At 39.7% G+C, this 18,325-nt stretch overlaps 4 protein-coding genes across 8 annotated transcripts; 2 read left to right on the plus strand and 2 right to left on the minus strand.

Moving 5' to 3' along the window:
- Positions 1–364: 364 nt before the first annotated feature.
- LOC137729913 (binding / calmodulin binding protein) lies at positions 365–7,773 on the plus strand. Its single transcript, XM_088678247.1, has 19 exons — positions 365–1,152; positions 1,268–1,736; positions 1,836–1,921; positions 2,131–2,244; positions 2,352–2,540; positions 2,645–2,707; positions 2,868–2,915; positions 3,071–3,193; positions 3,284–3,400; positions 3,529–3,636; positions 3,749–3,881; positions 4,000–4,137; positions 4,425–5,344; positions 5,532–5,709; positions 5,828–6,069; positions 6,425–6,617; positions 6,823–7,048; positions 7,138–7,296; positions 7,392–7,773. Exons 1-19 carry the CDS (start codon positions 484–486, stop codon positions 7,483–7,485), a joined length of 4,269 nt encoding a protein of 1,422 aa, XP_088534373.1. The 5' UTR covers positions 365–483; the 3' UTR covers positions 7,486–7,773.
- A 1,469-nt stretch (positions 7,774–9,242) lies between these two features.
- Positions 9,243–10,281, minus strand: LOC137730327 (HSP20-like chaperones superfamily protein). The gene is made up of 2 exons (XM_068469395.2): positions 10,025–10,281; positions 9,243–9,681 (listed from the first exon to the last, which is right to left on the minus strand). The coding sequence occupies exons 1-2, from the start codon at positions 10,158–10,160 to the stop codon at positions 9,407–9,409; spliced, it is 411 nt and encodes a 136-aa protein (XP_068325496.2). The 5' UTR covers positions 10,161–10,281; the 3' UTR covers positions 9,243–9,406.
- A 429-nt stretch (positions 10,282–10,710) lies between these two features.
- On the minus strand, positions 10,711–13,336 carry LOC137729368 (zinc finger MYND domain protein). Of its 5 annotated transcripts, none has more exons than XM_088678314.1 (2): positions 13,127–13,336; positions 10,711–12,898 (listed from the first exon to the last, which is right to left on the minus strand). In XM_088678314.1, the coding sequence occupies exon 2, from the start codon at positions 12,800–12,802 to the stop codon at positions 10,904–10,906; it is 1,899 nt and encodes a 632-aa protein (XP_088534440.1). In that variant the 5' UTR covers positions 12,803–12,898; positions 13,127–13,336; the 3' UTR covers positions 10,711–10,903. The 5 variants fall into 5 exon arrangements, with proteins under 5 accessions (XP_088534440.1, XP_088534441.1, XP_088534439.1 ...); XM_088678315.1 differs by having other exon boundaries at positions 10,711–12,893; positions 13,127–13,271; XM_088678313.1 differs by having other exon boundaries at positions 13,093–13,271.
- A 1,029-nt stretch (positions 13,337–14,365) lies between these two features.
- LOC137729200 (polyadenylate-binding protein RBP45) lies at positions 14,366–18,287 on the plus strand. The gene is made up of 6 exons (XM_068468058.2): positions 14,366–14,829; positions 15,047–15,515; positions 17,391–17,446; positions 17,526–17,656; positions 17,746–17,842; positions 17,925–18,287. Exons 1-6 carry the CDS (start codon positions 14,542–14,544, stop codon positions 18,111–18,113), a joined length of 1,230 nt encoding a protein of 409 aa, XP_068324159.2. The 5' UTR covers positions 14,366–14,541; the 3' UTR covers positions 18,114–18,287.
- Positions 18,288–18,325: the final 38 nt, after the last annotated feature.

The raw sequence follows: 18,325 nt of genomic DNA on the forward strand, positions 1-18,325 counted from the left end.
GTAAAAACCAAGTAAAAAAAAAAAAAAAAAAGCACCAATCCTCTCTTTTCCTATTGGAATGAGGATTTTCTTCGAATCTTCTTTGTAAAGATCCTGACATTAGAACTTTTTTTTATTTTACCAGAATATGAATGAAACACCACTTTTTTTTTAATATAAGTAATGGAAAATAGAGGATCTTCGTAGAGAGAATTCAAAGAGGATCCTCATTTTTTGCATTGACCCAACTACATCGTTGGGCTGACGTGTCATAGTAATTTTATAGTATGGGGCTCACAGGTTGTTGGCCTCAAGGCCCACTAGGCCCACTAGGCTCACTTCAGGGTTTTAAAATATAAAAGAAGACGTTAGGGTTGTTTTGGTCATTAAGCGTCATCTATCGCCATCCCCGCTCTCTCCTCTGGGCATTTCAAATTCAAACCAAGTCAAAATTCAAACCCCTCTTCGCGTTTCTCAGCCACAGACTGAGCCGCGAAGCCCCCAATGGAAGGCCGAGAGCCACCGCCTTCTCCGTCGCCGTCGCCTTACAGAAACCCCTCCACCCTCTTCAAAGACATCACCAATTTCAAAACCCCTAAAGCCTCCTCGCGAATCTCCAATTTCCAGTCCCCCGGCCCCAAATTCTTCACTGCCTCGAAACAAACCCCTGGTACTTCTTCGTCATTTCGCCGCCGGCCGTCTCTCGCTCCATCAAACTCTGGCCGGATAAAGGCGGCGTCCCGGAAACTCAAGGCCTTTGAGCTCGAGCAGTCGCAATCGTCCCGCAAGGCCCAAATTCAGAAAGAGCAATCGCTCAAGTCGCTGGCCAAGTCTCTCTCCGTCTGGCTCAATTTCCTCTTCCAAAACCCTACATCCTGCGGCTGCAATTTGTCCGTCGATGGAGACCGCACGGGAACGCTCCCTAAGGGAAAGAGGGATAGCGATCCCGGCAGTGCGGTTGGGGTCGATTCGGCGTGGCGGGACCCCAAGCGTCAGAGAGACTCTTCGTGGCGGGCCGTGAGCGCTGTAGCGTTTTCGAGCTCCAAGTATTTGAACCTGCGTTCTTCGTTGGAGCATGTGTGCAGTGTTGATGATTTGACGCAGAGGATGCGACTCTATCTGAGCATGGGCAGTTGCAAGGAGGTTTTCGATGCGATGACTCATGTAGCAAAGGTTTGGATTCTCAGAATCCTTCGTATGATTTTCCTTTCATTTGTTTGGTTGCTAAGAAAGTTAGAGAAAACTTTAGTATTTGGCCAACATGTTGACTGTTTTATTTATTACGCAGAATATTGATGAAGGGAGATTAAAGATGAAGGCACATTGCCCTTTAGTTACAGATTTTGGGTTGAAGGAGAAGGCCACTAGAATCCTCATGAGTTATAACCCAATTTGGCTTCGAATTGGATTGTACATTGTTTTCGGTGGTGATTCTTTGTTGTCTGACACAGATGCTAATTCTGATGAAGAACTCAGGTTTCTGAAAATGATCATTGAGAAGCAATTTTTTGCACATTCGGGTCTAGCGAAAGATTATGCTTACAACAAGAAGGTTGAGGGTCTTTACAGACCGGGGTATTACGAAGCTCTGGGAAATGTCACTTTGAAGAGATTTCTGATGCTCGCTCTTATCCTTGATAGAGCGAAATGCCAGAGCAGTCTTTCTCTTAAGTATGGTATTGATGGAGTGGATGGGGGTTCTCCTTTATTGTTTACAGTTGAATCTCATATTAAATCAAGTCATCAGGTGATCCATGGTAAACATCGCTCCATTTCTCTGTTGCTCGTTGATTGTTTTGTAACTGTCCTGTTTGAACTATAGGGTTGACTTTTCCTTCATTGTGGTTCTCAACTAGATTTTCTGTCATCTGATGTCATGCTTGGCGAAGGTAATATTTCAGCACATCTGGTGGTTTTAGGATACAAAGTGTCCTATCAGCAGGTAGGTTGCTCATTTTATGTGTGACACTCATTTACATCGAATTCTGTTTAAGTGTGTATTTTCAGGATGTGAGCGAAAGAAGTGTCTTTTAAGATTTGTTTAAGATTGGGCCATTTCCATTGATGATGAGGCATAATGTTTCATTCTTTAGTATCAACAAAATTATTTTTACATTGTCTAATCGACGATTGATATTCGTTATTGTGCAGCATCCACTTGTTGAATATGACTTTCGAGTTACCGATTTATTTGCTGATCTTCAAGATGGGGTGCGCCTGTGCAGAGCCATTCAACTTTTGCTAGATGACGCCTCTATCCTCACGGTTGTTATTTTTCTTTCTTTATACTTTGAATAAATAAGCAGGTACAATTATTGTTTAACAGAATGTTTATACTAGTAAGTGATTTCACTGTTGCATTGGGTGAACAGAAAATGGTTGTTCCAGCAGATACGCTTAAGAAGAACATGGCAAATTGTGGCATTGCCCTGCAGTACCTTAAACAGGCTGGCGTTGTTTTACATGATGAAGATGGAATGATGATTGTGGCAGATGATATTGCTGGTGGGGACAAGGAACTTACTCTTTCCTTGCTCTGGAACATGTTTGTCCATTTGCAGGCCTGTTCCTTTTTTCTCCCTTCTATTGTTAAGAATTGTTTATGAGTTTACCGTTATCTGCTTGTTGGTAATATTCTTCATTAACTTTGTCATTGAACTTGCAGCTACCGCTTCTGGTCAAGAAAGCAAACTTAGCTGAGGAAATTTGCAAAATTCGTGGCAGTGTGGTATGTCTGTTTCAATGAGGATGAGTTTCTTATTAGTTTACCTGTTGGTCCTATTTTTATTCCCTTTTCTGTTATTTTTAATATTGTTGTGGTATTATTTTTACATGATCTAGAGTGTCAATTAAAATTGACTTTTAATCATTTCTCTTCTGTTTCACAGATCAGTTTTGATTCCTCTTCATTGGAAATGATTTTAAAGTGGATTCAGGTATTGCTGCTAATATATAGCTGAAAGTTTATCAGCTTATTCTTAGGTTTGAATAGCATTCTTTTGCAATTTAACAAACACAATCTGCAATTTGTCCAAGTTACACAAAAAATCACTGCTCTGCTCCTGATAATCATTTTTATTGGGGTTTTCAGGCAATTTGTGAAAATTATGATTGCAAGGTTGACAGTTTTGCTTCATTGGTTGATGGAAAAGCCATATGGTGCTTGCTGGACTATTACTTTCGTAAGCAACTATGTTGTGGTCGGTCATCAAAGGTACTAAATGTTTAATTTACCTTCTATAATTTTTTGTGAACATAGAGATTTAGTTTCCTCTCTTCATTCACATTAAATTATATGTTACAGGATCGTAATAAATCAAGTCACGAAGAATCAATCATGTTGGCCACTGATTATTCAGATGCAGTGCACAACTTTTTATTGTCCCAGAAATTGTTGACGTTATTGGGAAACTTTCCAGAGGTTTGTGCTGGTTTTCTTTTCTTCATTTTCACTTCGTGAACTTCCCATCTAGCTTAAAATTTGCCAAATCCTACCATTTGAATACCTTCGCCAGCTTAATATACAATCATCTTGAAATATTTCAACAGGTTCTGCAAATTAGTGACATTCTTGAATACAACGGTGCACGAAATGACCGGAGTGTGGTGATACTATTGGTGTTCCTTTCATCTCAACTTATTGTCAAGAAAAATATGGTAATAGCAATAGATGATGTTTATCCTTTAAAAAGAGCTGATATTTTATAATGGTGGAAGAATGGATTCAGCTGTTGTCATAATACTTTAACATTGAGTATCTCTTTGGCAGGACCAATTAAATTTCCATAAACTCTTGGGTTGTGATTGCCAAAGTACAGACAGAAAATATACATGTATGGGATGCTATGTAAGACCCGAAGCAACACAGATCGAAGAGGAAACATATGACCACCACACTGAAGGTTTCTTTCCTTTGTTTTCTTGTATCTGTCTTCAAGGCTAATTTTATTTGTTCATTTGTTGAAACTGGTTGCCTTATTTGTATTTTTCATTTGTTGTGATGTTTGTATATACAAACAGATTCTGTAAGAAAGTTTAAGGCTATTCAGGCCTGGTGGCAAGATATGGCTGAAAGGAACCATAAATCTGTTGCAAAACCAACTTCTCCAACTTCGCTTAACCTCTCTACGAATAAGGATAACATTAATATTGAAAAAGGTAATTGTATTGTCTTCTGTAGCTCAATGCCAGAGTAATGTCCGTCGTGTTGCCATTTCTTGTTGTTACCCCTTGCTAGTTCCTCTCTCTTCACTCAGTTCTCTGACTCCAGAGTTCATTTCTTTTATTTCCCCGATTTTCTTGACTTATTTGTATTCCGTCACTCAGAGGAGAGTTTATTGCTTACCTGTAATTTTATTCTGTCAATTTATTTCTGGTCCTTGTATTGTAAGCGTGGTATATACTGTTCTATTTCTGATGGAGGAATCCATATCTGATACTTGCAGTAAATACTGACAAAGGCAATTATGAGGGAGGAAGTATTGTAACTCATCATATATCTGCTCCTGATCTAGTCAAAGCTGCCATTGTTGTCCAAAGATATATTCGTGGGTGGCTTGCAAGGTTGAGATACAGTCATGGGGTTGCTCTTGTAGATAAATCTTGCAATCTGTGCCAAGAAAATGTTGCACGTGATCTTCAAGTAAGGGCAGAAAATACTGAAAAAAGAAATTATGAGGGAGGAAGTATCGTAACTCATGATATATCTGCTCCTGATCTAGTCAAATCTGCCATTGTTGTCCAAAGATATATTCGTGGGTGGCTTGTAAGGTTGAGATACATTCATGGGGTTGCTCTTGTAGATAAATCTTGCAATCTGTGCCAAGAAAATGTTGCACGTGACCTTCAAGTAAGGGCAGAAAATACTGAAAAAAGCAATTATGAGGGAGGAAGTACTGTAACTCATGATATATCTGCTCCTGATCTAGTCAAAGCTGCCATTGTTGTCCAAAGATATATTCGTGGGTGGCTTGCAAGGTTGAGATACATTCATGGGGTTACTCTTGTAGATAAATCTTGCAATCTGTGCCAAGAAAGTGTTGCGCATGATCTTCAAGTAAGGGCAGCAATTAAAATCCAGTTTGCATGGAAGAATTTTTCTGTCCGTCATTCTCTTCTCTATCAGCATTCCGCTGCAACTAAAATTCAAAGTCATTTTCGTGGTTGGCTTTTGAGGAGGAGGTTTCATATTAACAGGCAAGCAATAATAAAAATCCAAAGTGTTTATCGAATGTCAAAATGCCGGAAGGCTTATCAGCAATACAAAATTGCAGCTGTTTCAGCCACCGTCATTCAATCTTATATACGTGGGTGTTTTGCCCGGAAAGGTGCTGAAAATCATAGGCTTCTCATTGTTGCAATCCAAGTAAGCATTTCTCCATGTCTTCTGAGCATATAGGGCAGCAGAAACCTTGTCATATTAAAGCAATCTTTTGTATGCAACTTAATTCTATTGTAGTGGTATTTATACTATCTAGATGATTGACTGTAATTTTCTCCCCTTTTCTATTGTGCAAGTATCATGTCTCAGTAGTGTGCTTAAATGATTTCAGAGATACTTCCGTGGTTGGCTGATCAGAAGTCAATTGTCGTGTCAAAGACAGGCTGCAGTAAAGATCCAAAGCGCTATTCGAGGCTTGATATGGCGTCAATCATTTCATCGTCATAGACAAGCTGCAGTGGAAATTCAACGAATAGTCAGGGGGCAGATTAGTCAAAATAGGCTCTTAGGTATATTACTACAACCTTTCCTGACTGGTTCTTACCCATTTTATTTATTTGTGTTGCATGTTCTAGCTTTGAATAGAAACTTATAGTTACAAATGTTTATGGCCTTGGTTTGTTGCAGGTGCTGCTTCACTACGCCCAATCGTCCGCAATGGTTGTCCTTTGAATAGCACAGGAGCCCTTTATATGGGTGCTGAACTAAATAAAGTTGTTTGCTCTGTGTTGAAATTGCAAAGGTGGTGGAGGAGTGTTATGTCACTAAACTTCAGAACGAATTCTGCGGTCATTATTCAGTCTCATATTCGAGGGTGGTTTGCTAGGCAAAAAGCTGCTAGAGAAAGGCAATGTATTGTTGTGATACAAGTAAGATATATCCCTTAATGTTTCATTTGTTCTCATTAGTTTCTTTTATTCAGTAGAAATCTAATGTTACCAGTTAATGTGGCTGAAGTATTAGTCCACTGCATTTATGAAAAACTTGGAGTTACATAAATGTCGAAAGAATTTTCTAGCAGCTGGACCTTCGATTGATGTATTACTTTCACATAATGTTCCTTCCGTTGTTTTTGGTTTCTGTTATGAATCAAAAGGTCAAACAGGGTAAAAAACCTGTAGTCTGTAGAATTATTTTTGGCTATTTTTGTACATATCGTTTTAGCTATTGTTTTGTAATTATTACCGAATTCAGTAAATTAAAAGAACCGATTTTGAGTGACAGTCATGCTGGAGAGGCTACATTCTAAGGAGGAAAGAGACGGAAGGTCAGCTACTGGAGCTGCGCTTGAGAGTGCAAAAGTCTGCCACGAATATAGATGATAGCATGCGGATTATAAACAGACTTGTAGCAGCACTTTCAGAGCTACAAACAATGAAAAGTATCAGCAGCATTCTTCACACTTGTGTTACTTTGGGTAAGTTGTCAGTAATTGTATGATGCACTCCATTTCCAACATTTCTTGATCCAAGTTCGCATGCATTACGCTAATTTTACATTTCAGAATAGATTCGATAACATTTCCATGGTTTGTTCATGATTCCAAAACTCACGTCTTTCCATTATTCCTACATGAAATGTAATCCTAGCATGGTGTACTTACGTTATAATCCTACTGGCAGACAAGGCCACTGCACATTCTCAGAAATGTTGTGAAAAACTCGTGGAGGAAGGAGCTGTTAAAACATTGCTGAAGATTTTTGGCTCAGCCACCCGAAGTATACCCGATCAGGAGGTTCAAAAACACGTGCTCTCAACTCTAAGGAACCTTGCCCGCTATCCACACCTGGTAGAAGTGCTAATTGACAGTCCGGGATCAGTAGAAACTGTTGTATGCGAGTTTGTAAGGTTCGTAAGCCATATACTTTCAAATATGATTTGCCAAATTGAACGTTTGTTATAATGGTTTAACGGCTAATAACTTACCCTAACTTCAGGAACAAGGAAGAGGGTTATTTCACCGCTTCCGAACTTCTGAAGAAGGTTTGTGCTAGCCGTAAAGGCGTTGAAGCTGTGCGTAAATCGCCCGCTCTTTTGAAAAGGCTACACAATCTTGTTGAGGAACTTAGTAGGAAGGCTGGCAACAATGACAAGAGGTCAGATTTAAGCAAAGAATCTCTCGTTTTTTCTTCGGAAACTTAAATTAAACGATCGTTAAGCTCTAATTAGTAGCATCTTAATCTTAATGCAGGAATGCCGGGCGAGTTACAGTTGCTAGAGAAGCTACAGAAAGGAGATTGAGTGAGGCTGTTGAAATTATGAAGATGGTAAAACAGAGGTACTAGTACTATTTACCAGGGTAACTTGTTGAGTTCCAGAGTGTGTAAAAAGTTACCTTGGTTAGTTATGATGTAATGCTGACGTGTGTATTTTGCCATTGAATTTACACGTTCAATGGGGGGAGGGAGAAGGACAGGGCAACTTTGATTTGGTTGATGCACCTCAAATTGAATGCTGGGTTTTTTTTATTTTTATTTTTATTTTTTATCCACTGATGGATTATTAGCTTGGAGTGCATACGATGGGTTTTGTAAATTGAAGACCCACTTAATTCTATGAGTTTCGTTTCATAATTTTTTCCTTTTTTATGTGTTAAATTGAAGATCCACTCAAAGTCAACAAAGTTCTTGGTTTTGTGAGGGTTGAAAATAAACGTTTATCGTAAGCAGCCTTATTTTTGTTTTGCAAAAAACTATTTCATGACTCAAACTCGTGACCTTTTAGTTAAAAAAAAAACAACTTGTTCGTTATGTCAAAACTTGTCCTCATGTATTAAAATTAAGAACAATATAATTTTTTTAGACTATAATTTTTCGATTATTTTTAGAATATTTTTTGCGATACAATATCCAAATAACGTAATGTCACGTGCAATATATTTACTTAACATTGTAAGATCGGATGAGACAAACGATTGAGTTTTGTGGTCCTTATGCCTGCAGCCTGCGGTCCTCCAGTTATCTTGATAAATATTATATAGCATTCCCAAGAGATTTTGTATCTACCTTGGAAATATCTTAATCGCATTATTCGATCCCCAACACAAAACCACATGAACCGTCTTTTATTCTCGTGACTTGCACATTTTATCCTCTTCGCGGCCACAACAAGTTTTATACTGTCCAATCTTTTTTAAAAAATTTATAGAAGTATTTCAATTTTCTTCTAACCAACGTCAGATATTTTGTTTGTGATTGAATATATTATTACCAATTATATTTTGATAGTGTTATTATTAACATTTAAAAAAAAAATATATATATATATATATATTTTAAAGAAAAACTAATGAAAAGAGCTTGAAAACTTTGAGTTTTAACGATAAAGATAAAATAAAAGGTAAAGTGAATAGTACAAGGTTTAACTTTTTAGTGTAAAAATGTGATTTTTCGTTAAAATGAACAGTACCATAAACTTTTCGTTAAAACTCCCAATTTTTAAATCTAGAAGTTTGGGAGTATTGCTATTTAATAATCAAAGGGTTCATGAACTTGAACTGGCTACAAAGTTTGGTTGGTATTTGAGGGAAGTTCGACTTTGGTTCTTATAGTTTCATTTGTTACAATTGAATGACATAGATTTTCAGAAATTTTCAAACATAATTAATACTTGAATATGATTTTTCCCTTAAATTTGGATTACTCTCGCTTTGAAAACCAATTTTTATTAATCCATTTAATTAAGTTGTCGTCATTGAATTGTAAGTAGTAGTTAAATGCGTCAAATCATGACGACTGAAGCTACAATAATCGATAGGTAACAATTTTTCTAGTGGTTAGACTATTCTTCTTTGATTTACAGCATTTTGTATTCAAACACCCTAATTAATATTCATTTGTAACAAAAACCATGATAAAACCAAATAAATAAACTCGTTAAACATCACTTTAAATGGCAAGAAATTAAAGAGGAATACAGAAAATAGTTTAAAACATTTGTACAATAATGTGAGAACTCAAATCAAGTACAATCCAACAATCCTTGGCTTAACAAAAATAGAATCCCCAAAACTATTTTTTTTTTGTTTGTTGAAAAAGTACGATATTCATTAATAATAAATGGAATATGTACATCAATGAGGATAGGTACAAACAGAGGACCTCGATAAAACCTTTGTTAAGGTTTTCAACCCGATCAAAGAGAAAAATAGCACAACTAATTATTATCTAATTAATTTTATTTTAATTTGCCATGTTTAAACTAAAACTAAGCAGCCCTTGCAAGAACTTCAAGCCTTTCTGGCACATCAGCTGGCTCAATGAAGAAAGCCCTCCTCAGATATCTCGGCACCGTAACTGTCAACACTCCGTCTTCATATCCGGCTGAAATCCGTTCGATGTCGACCCGACCCGGAAGCCGGAACTTCCTCATGAAGGTCCTGCTGCTAGGCTGCTCTGTGGACTCCTCCTCGATCCTCTCTGTTCGAATTATGAGGTACACCGAGTCCTCCACTTCTACTTTTATGTCCTCTTTCCTCACACCTGCTCAAATCATATATAACAACCACCAAAACCAAAGTTTGACCGCTATTAAAAAAAATACGCGAAAATCACTTCACGAAAAAAACAATAAAAACGAAAAACCAACAAAAGAAAAGAAAAATTGGGTCGATTAATATTATTGTTAAGTTGTCAAATATAAGGAACTTCCCTTCCATACAAAAGTGGATGCCTGCTGTGTTATCCCAAGCCAATCTCAAACTGTCACGTTAGACGGATAAAACAAAGTGACAGTGCGTGATTTACTTGAGATATTGCCGCCACAATCTGGCATCCAGTTGTACGTAAGTTTCTCTCGGAAACTAAGAGGGATAGTTGAAATTACCAGGGAGGTCAGCCGAGAAAATGTGAGATTCGGGGGTCTCAGTCCAGTGCACGTAGTTTTCTGGGACCAAATGGTATGGATAGATGAGATGAGAAGGGAAGACAGATTGGTAAGGGTGGAAGGCAGGGATCTCCATTGCTTTAGTTTGCAAGAGCCAACAGAAGGAAGTGCTTTTGAGCCAACAAGAAGTGCTTTTGCAGAAAGTTAAAATCTGCAATCCTAAAATGGGATGGATGAGGTAGGAGGTGCCTTGATAGGGAGGAAAAGGGCGGTGGTTGATTAGCTTTTGTAGGCCCTACTCTGGCGGCCAAGTTGGGGCTATGGGCAACTTGGACCTGAGGTAGGTTGACTTTGAGCCGTCATTTTTTATTGGCTAGTATTCAAACTTTGACGCAACTTGTTCTTCCATCTTTTGGGTAAGTTGCTGAAAAGTTTTAATCTTGTGAGTCGCTAATTTAAAGAGACTATAATCTGCTTTTGTGGAGAGTACTTATTTGTAAAGTGCTTATTGTAATGGGTTGGCAAAATAGCTACCTGAAAGGCAAGCGTCAAGTTTTTGAGCAAGATTCATGTTGACTGCCATATAGGATCGATCGATTGTGTTAATTTACGTGTTATAATATAGATTGGTAATGTGATTGATATATTATGAATCTTGGGATATAGTATTAACGAAAAGATACACGTTTGTTACACAAGCGGATTTGTAATACCACGATGAGGCAACGACCGCACCGAAAAATTACAAAATCTTCCGAGTATCAAATATGCAACAAGGTTGCTACTACAATTCAATGGGACAAAAAAGTAAGGTTAAAAATACAATTATCATGACAAGAAAGAGTTCAGATTGAATTTTGAAACTTCATGGTTGCCAACTCATGTATTTACTCCAAGCACAAAACCATTGCTGTACGAAGGAAGATTGCTGGAAGGCTCGTGATGTTTCACAGGCGAGCGGAAAGGATTTGGAGTCACAGGATGTGTGATATGCAGTCCAGCACTTCGTAGAGCCTGTTTAGCGTTTGCGCATGAGAGTTCAGATTGATCGGTGAAGAATGCTGGGACGGCCATGGACTTGATTGAATTAAGAGCTCCACCCCAATTTGCATAGCTATCCAATCCACAGTTCAGTGCAACAATGACATGGGGTGGAGGTAGGTAGGAGGCTTCCTCCTGATAAACACCCCTGACAAGATTCACCCTCACCCTGCTACCGATACCTGAAGTTGTCCCCGACAAATTTGTTGGAACTTCAGAACCTACCATAACAATTTGCACGTTCCCCAATCCATTGAGCAAATGACCAACCTCTGCAAATGCCGGCATCCAATCCAACTCTCCCTCTGGCCCTAGGTAGTGAACAATCACCTCCTTGCCCTTCTGCAGTAAGTTCTTTGAGCTGATGTTGAGAGTCGTTAATATGTAATAAACCGTCAATGGGTGAGAGAGGATATCAGCAACAGGGCTTGACAATGGCAGTGACCGAAGGTTGTAGTATTCCGACCAACCAGAGAGGAGGATTGGACTCGACATACCATCTCTTACATGATGTTGAAAAGATGAGTCGCGTGGAAACTCTTCATCATTGAGCCCTCCCCAAGCATCCCAGAGTCCACCTTTAACAGGAAGAAGACCAAAAGGGCAATGAGAATAGCAACTGCACTTTCTCCTCCACATGCCCTTCTGATGGATGCCCAATGATTCAAGCCATTTACAAGGTTGATCAGCATCACAAGCGAACATGAAGATGTTCATCTCAAGCTCTTCTTCCCTTTCCATCATAGCCTTGTAAAGACCGCACATACTCTTATGTGTTTCTTTCGTATGCTGCTTCTGGCAGACAGAACTACAGTAGACCACAGCTTGACATCGTCCACAAGAGAGAGCCTGTTCACTGTGGATTTCTTTCTCACATGCTGCACACTGCTTCAAGCTGCCATTTAAGTAGACTCTTATATCAACAAAACTCTCCTCTTTTGACAGTTCTGCATATTTGGTTGGGGTTGAGCTAGCCGTTGTACTAGCCTTCTCTTCGTATGCCTGGCCAGGTGGGTGCGAAATTGTAACTGCAACAAGATCATAACCTTTGGCCATTTCTTGTGGCCACTGAACATCAACTGTTTCAATAAACGGTTCAAAGTGCATTAACCTTGACCACTTTGGACCGCCTTCTTTGTCCTCCTGCAGCAATGGGTGCACCAGAGCTATGGCTTTCATGAATGCATACACAAACTTAAGCTCTTCAGAACTCGGATGCCTAAACCTAAGACTCCCTGATGACGTGCATCTGGCAACATCAATGACAGGGAAGCGATCACTCCCTGACACTTCGAGTGACAAAGATTTGATCATTTTCCTATTCGAGGGAAACATCAATGCCTCCCGTTCATATGTGACCCGTAAAAGCTCAACATTTGGCACCTGAACTGTCTCTCTCGAGCCAGTCATCTTCTTTGCATCACTTTGAGACCGAAACATATGAAACCCTATATCGCCACCATCCCCTCCAACGAATTGAACACACGGAAATGGCTGTTTCTTGCCAGACCAATCGGTATCTTTCCCAACCCGGACACCAAAAATATGCCCGGGACACAACCTTTTCCAGGGATCAGTCCTATACAGAGCTGCTGAAGCTTTGTAGATGGACTTGATAAAATTTGGAGCAATGCCTTCCACATTCATAAGACATGTCCCTGATCCGGGACCAAGCCCCGGACCGGACCCAAATTGCTCCTGGAATCTATCGAACAAGTTCTTCAAATGCAAATCCATTTCGATCTTCGATTTCGACCCAAGTACAAAGATCTAACCAACTCCTTGATCACACCAGTAAAAACCCAATTCATAAAATGACTGCCCTTTTCTTTGCTTCACGTAAAAATCCAACAAATCCAGTCAAACCCAAAATATCTGTTCATTCATACATATTGCTTGCAAGACAAAAAGAACCCAGAAACTCTACAAAATCCAAAGTACGGGAGGTGTGATAATTCACTTCAAAAGCTACTAAATTACATGAAAATCCCAATTAAATTAAGCAAATGGAGATCAAATGAACTTACAGAACTTGATGGATGAAAACATTAGTGATCGTACCAGTAAAAGTTGAGGACTTTACTTCTCTCTTTCGAGTTCTCAGATCCAGAGCATCGCGGAAGATTGAAGCATTTGAAGGTTTTTTTGTGGGCAACACTCGCAAGTGAGAGTGAAGCTGAAAACTGGGATAAAAAATTTACCGTGCGAGCAACCTATGTTATCGTTTCACGGTCTTCATTCGTCAAAGCTGTATTCACGGTTGTCGGGCTCATATGAAAATTGGCCCAAATTATGACGAAATCTAAAATTCACAAGGGTGGGTCAAGCCACTCATCCAATGCGTTGGGCCGTGTGCATTGGAAGTTGTACTTATACAAGACTAGATGATAATTGAATATATCGGCTCTTGTGTCTGTTGTGATAATTCTTGATTATTTAACTTGCTATGTTGTTCTGCGTTCTGTTAGACTATGGGTTACAAGAATAAATGCAGTTAAATGAGACAACATGCGGGTTAGATCGCCATTCAATATTTCTTGACCCACTATTGACCAAACCAACTGGGCACTTGGTCATTTCCTACAAATAGAGATGACACTGATTTAGTGGATACAAGAGATTTATTTAAATGTTTTTGTTGATTGATATATGGTCTCTCATTTTGTCTCATACAAATTTAAAAAACGTTGATGTGGACTATTATGTGTTGGAAAATAGTAAGACGCAAAACATTATTGTAATGGTTTGAACGCTTTTCCTCCTCATAATAATAACTTTTTTGAAAAAAGTAAGACGCAAAACATTGCTCAATAGACGAGATAAATCATCATCACTTGGAAGATTAGTGTTTTAATTGTACCATTTGGACAAGAAATAAAAAGGTATAATTTGCGTTGCCAGCAGTTCTAGTTGGTGTGCGATCTATATGTAAATTCATATCGGTGGTAGCTGTTCTATGCCAAGCGTAAGTCACTCTACCTTGAGATTGTGGGTTTACCTGACGCTGGTGGTGAGAGTAGCCAATCTCCTCTTAAACTTTTTTGTTACCAGAAAAAAGAAAAAGTTATTAATTTGAGCCATAAAAATTAGGGGCCGATGCACTGTGGACACATGTAACATGGGTCCATTTAATGGGGGCCTTATTTAATTGGGCCTAGTTTTTGCCCAGGTGGTATAAAATAGGGTCCACAATAATGGGCCACATCCACCGACAAGCCCAAATTATTAAAAAATTGCCACGCGAGCGGCTTACGTGTCTGCTCCTAGAAATCCAAATCCCTAATCTAATCCCTCTGCTTTTAAAATCTGTCCGTCTGGCTTTTTGTCGCCTTCTCTCTCTCTCTCTCTCTCTCTCTCTCTCCCCCCCTTCCTCCCTCCCCCTCCCTCCGCCTCTCACAGGACCTTTTCGTCCTCTCCCTTAGGGTTTCTCTCTCTCTCTCTCTCTCTCTCTCCTCCCCTTCTCTCTCTACATTCACATGATGATGCAACCGGGTGCAGGCGGTGTGGCCCCGTCAGCATTGGGCCAGCAGCCCGCCCAGCAGTATGGCCAGCAACCCGCGCAGCCCTACATGATGATGCCACCGCCTACTGCCCAGGCACCTGCCATGTGGGCCCCGCAGTCGCATGTGGCCCCTCCGGCTCCGCAGCTCCCCCAGCACTCCCAGCCCGCCTCCGCCGACGAGGTCCGCACGCTTTGGATCGGCGACCTGCAGTACTGGATGGAGGAGAACTATCTCTACAATATTTTTCTTCACACCGGCGAGGTTCTTTGCTTTTCTCATTAGTCTGTTAGATCTTTTGTTTTGCTTTATAATCGCACCCAATTACACACACACACACATTCATATACGTATACGTTTGAAGCTCTGATATTTATATCTGTGTATTTAAGGATATAGATATACAGGTGTTTTCTTGGAATTATAATTATATTATTGGAGGTTAGCGTTTATTTATTTTCTTGTTAATTATGTGTTGTAGGTTGTTTCTGTGAAAGTCATCCGCAATAAGCAAACTTGTCAATCAGAGGGTTACGGGTTCATCGAATTCAATAGCCGTGCTGCTGCGGAAAGAGTGCTTCAGGCATTCAATGGTACCCCAATGCCAAATGGTGCCCAGAACTTCAGATTGAACTGGGCATCTACCGGCGAGAAACGTTCTGATGATACCCCGGATTATACGATATTTGTTGGAGATTTGGCTGCTGATGTGACGGATTATGTGCTACAAGAGACATTCAGGGCCCGTTATCCATCATGTAAGAGTGCCAAGGTCGTCATTGATAGGCTCACAGGGCGCACCAAGGGGTATGGGTTCGTTAAGTTTGGAGATGAGTCTGAACAGATGCGTGCCATGACTGAGATGAATGGAGTTCTATGCTCTACAAGGCCTATGCGAATTGGACCAGCAGCAAACAAAAACGCCGGGGGCAGTCAGCAGTATTCAAATGGTATGTTCTATATGGTTTCATTCATGTATGTATGGCTTTTTGGTTGTGGCTGCATGCAAATATTTTTGTGTTGCATTTTGGGAGAAGAGTATAAGAACTTTAATTGGTTGTTATATCTGTATGACTGGTGTGTTCCCTTTTGTGTTTTCCCCAATATGAATTACTAGTATGCCATAGTAAGGTAGTGCATTCCGGTTCTGATATGGTATCCAATGTGCGAAACTTTACTTTTCAGTTGGCTAAGTTTGCTTTGTTTGAGCTTTACTCTCGACGATGAGCAGTGCTTTCCAATTCATTTGATTCATATAATTTCAATAGAAAATTTGGGCAAAGGTAAATGATATTAAAATCTTGACAACTTATAGAACTCCTGTTGTCTCAAAGCAGGGTGTCAGGAGGCTCTGTCATCTAAGGGCCAGATACTGATTTCAGCTGAAATGGTCTCCCCTTAGTGCGTGGCCTCGCTAGGTCAGTTTCAAATTTAACGTACTGGCCTTTATTCTTATGTGGCATTTGTTATGCTGCATTTTTGAATTTTAAATTTTCTTTTCCAGCCCCCGTTCTGGTGGTTCAGCTTTCAGTGAAGTTACATGTTGTGATTGTTCTAGTTTCACTTGAGTATGATACCTGTATACTGGTGGTTAAGTTATCTTGTTGTTTGGCTAAAAAAGTGCCCTCCAAAATATTTACATCTTTAATTCCTTATGTATCGTCCCCATCTGCCCTTTACATTTTCATTCACTTTTACCATTCCTCCTAGTGGTCCACATATTGATTGACGTTGGTTAATCCTGTTGTCTTCAATTCCTGAGGAAGGGTTCTGGAAGGAATTCCTGTTGCAACCCATTGGAATTTCCTGGAACTTTATCTAGTTGGCTGGCCATCATTGTCAGTACCTCATAATTTAGACTTTCTATGATATTTGACTAGGTTTTACCATTATATTTTAAACCAGACTGGGCTGGATGTTGGTTCAACTGGATAACCATGCACATATACTTAATTCGAGTTGATTGATTCATTGGACTAAATTTGTGAACTTGATAATTCCATGTAGATAACAATGTCACTTAGGTAACTGATAAAGGACCAGTCTGTCCAACCAGTTAAGCAACTTTGACAACAAATGTTGTACATTCTAAATTTCAAACCTCTAACCAAGGAGCACAGAGGAATGTGGCACGACCATCATGATATCCATGGTTTGTCAGCCTTCGAACAATCTTATTCCTTGTTTTACTTCTTACAATTAAAGCACAGTCAGCTCAAACAGTTCGCATGTAGGCCAAGCATGGTCTCTTTTTTGTCTGTTTTGTTTTGGATTTAGCATAGGGAAGTATTTGTGAACAAATTTTTTTTGTCAGTAATATTTGTTTGTTATGTGAGGGTAATGTGAGCGTAAGAATCATCCACACTGATGGAAACTACTGGGTAAGGTTTGATACCGGCATTGCTCACCAGGATTAATCTGCGTTTCCATACTATATTTTGGTTAGACCTTGCAGATTGTATTTGTTTAGGGATTAGAAGGCTGGCACTATGTGTGCATATGCATATGGTTTTCTGCTATACATGTGCATAATGCTTGTTGGGTCCCTTAACATGTGGCACAATGTGGTTAGACGTTCTTAATTCTGTTGATAAGCCTTAAGATTATTGCATTACCGCAGTGGTTAGTTTGTTTGTCTGGTCTGAACGCACATGGGCAGTGAATAGTTTACATTGTTTTTATTTAATTTTTTTTGGGAGAAAGTATGGCCAGAAAATATGTCTGATTGTCTACACTTGCTTTTGTTTCTTTTATTGATAGCATAAGGGGGTTGTGAAGTGTTATTCTGCATATCTCAGCTGTTAGTTGAACTTTTTCGTATGCAGCTTCATATCAAAATTCTCAGGGTGCAAAGAATGAGAGTGATCTGAACAATACAACTGTGGGTACTTTGTGTTTTATTCCATTTTTGAAATTACTTTTCAGCCACATGCTTGTGACTTTGAATATTTTTGCTGCAGATATTTGTAGGTAATCTGGATGGTAATGTTACTGATGACCATTTGAGACAAGTTTTCAGCAAGTACGGTGAGCTAGTTCATGTCAAGATACCAATGGGCAAGCGATGTGGGTTTGTTCAGTTTGCAGACAGGTGAGCGGATCTGCTAGTCTTCTCTTTGGGGATTGTTTCCATGGATATCACTGAATCAAACCTTCTGTTTTGTGCTTATGCGTCATCAGAAGCTGTGCCGAAGAAGCATTGCGTGTACTAAATGGATCTCAGCTGGGTGCACAAAATATCCGTCTTTCATGGGGGCGCAGTCCTTCAAACAAGCAGGTGCGTACTATACTTGAACATAAAGCTGTTTAACTTTGTAAATGCCCTCGAACTCGACTGATGTTTACGATGGGTTTTTCAGCCCCAGGCAGATCCAAGCCAATGGAATGGCGGCGGCGGCTACTATGGATATGCACCTACCCCCGATCGCTATGGGTACGCACAAGTTTCCCAAGACCCTAACGTGTACTATGGAAGCTATCCTGCTGCCGGGTACGGTAATTACCAGCAGCCACAGCAGCAGCAGCAGCAACAAATCGGGTACAGCTGAGTTGAGCTTTTTTCCGTATTCGACTCTAGGGACCGATAATAATATTATGATACTGTTTTTGAATTGAGACCGAGTATTTTTGGTTTTTTCTTGGAGAAGTACTTTTGGATGTAGTTTTGTATTGCTGAGGTTACGGCATTCATGGAAGACTTCTCGAATATTTTGGTTTTTGTAGTATTGCGTGTGTTGTTTTTCATGAACCACGGCCTTCA

Source organism: Pyrus communis, chromosome 10, assembly GCF_041283825.1.
Source record: "Pyrus communis isolate YQ-2024b chromosome 10, ASM4128382v1, whole genome shotgun sequence".
In the NCBI taxonomy this organism is placed as follows: domain Eukaryota; kingdom Viridiplantae; phylum Streptophyta; class Magnoliopsida; order Rosales; family Rosaceae; genus Pyrus; species Pyrus communis.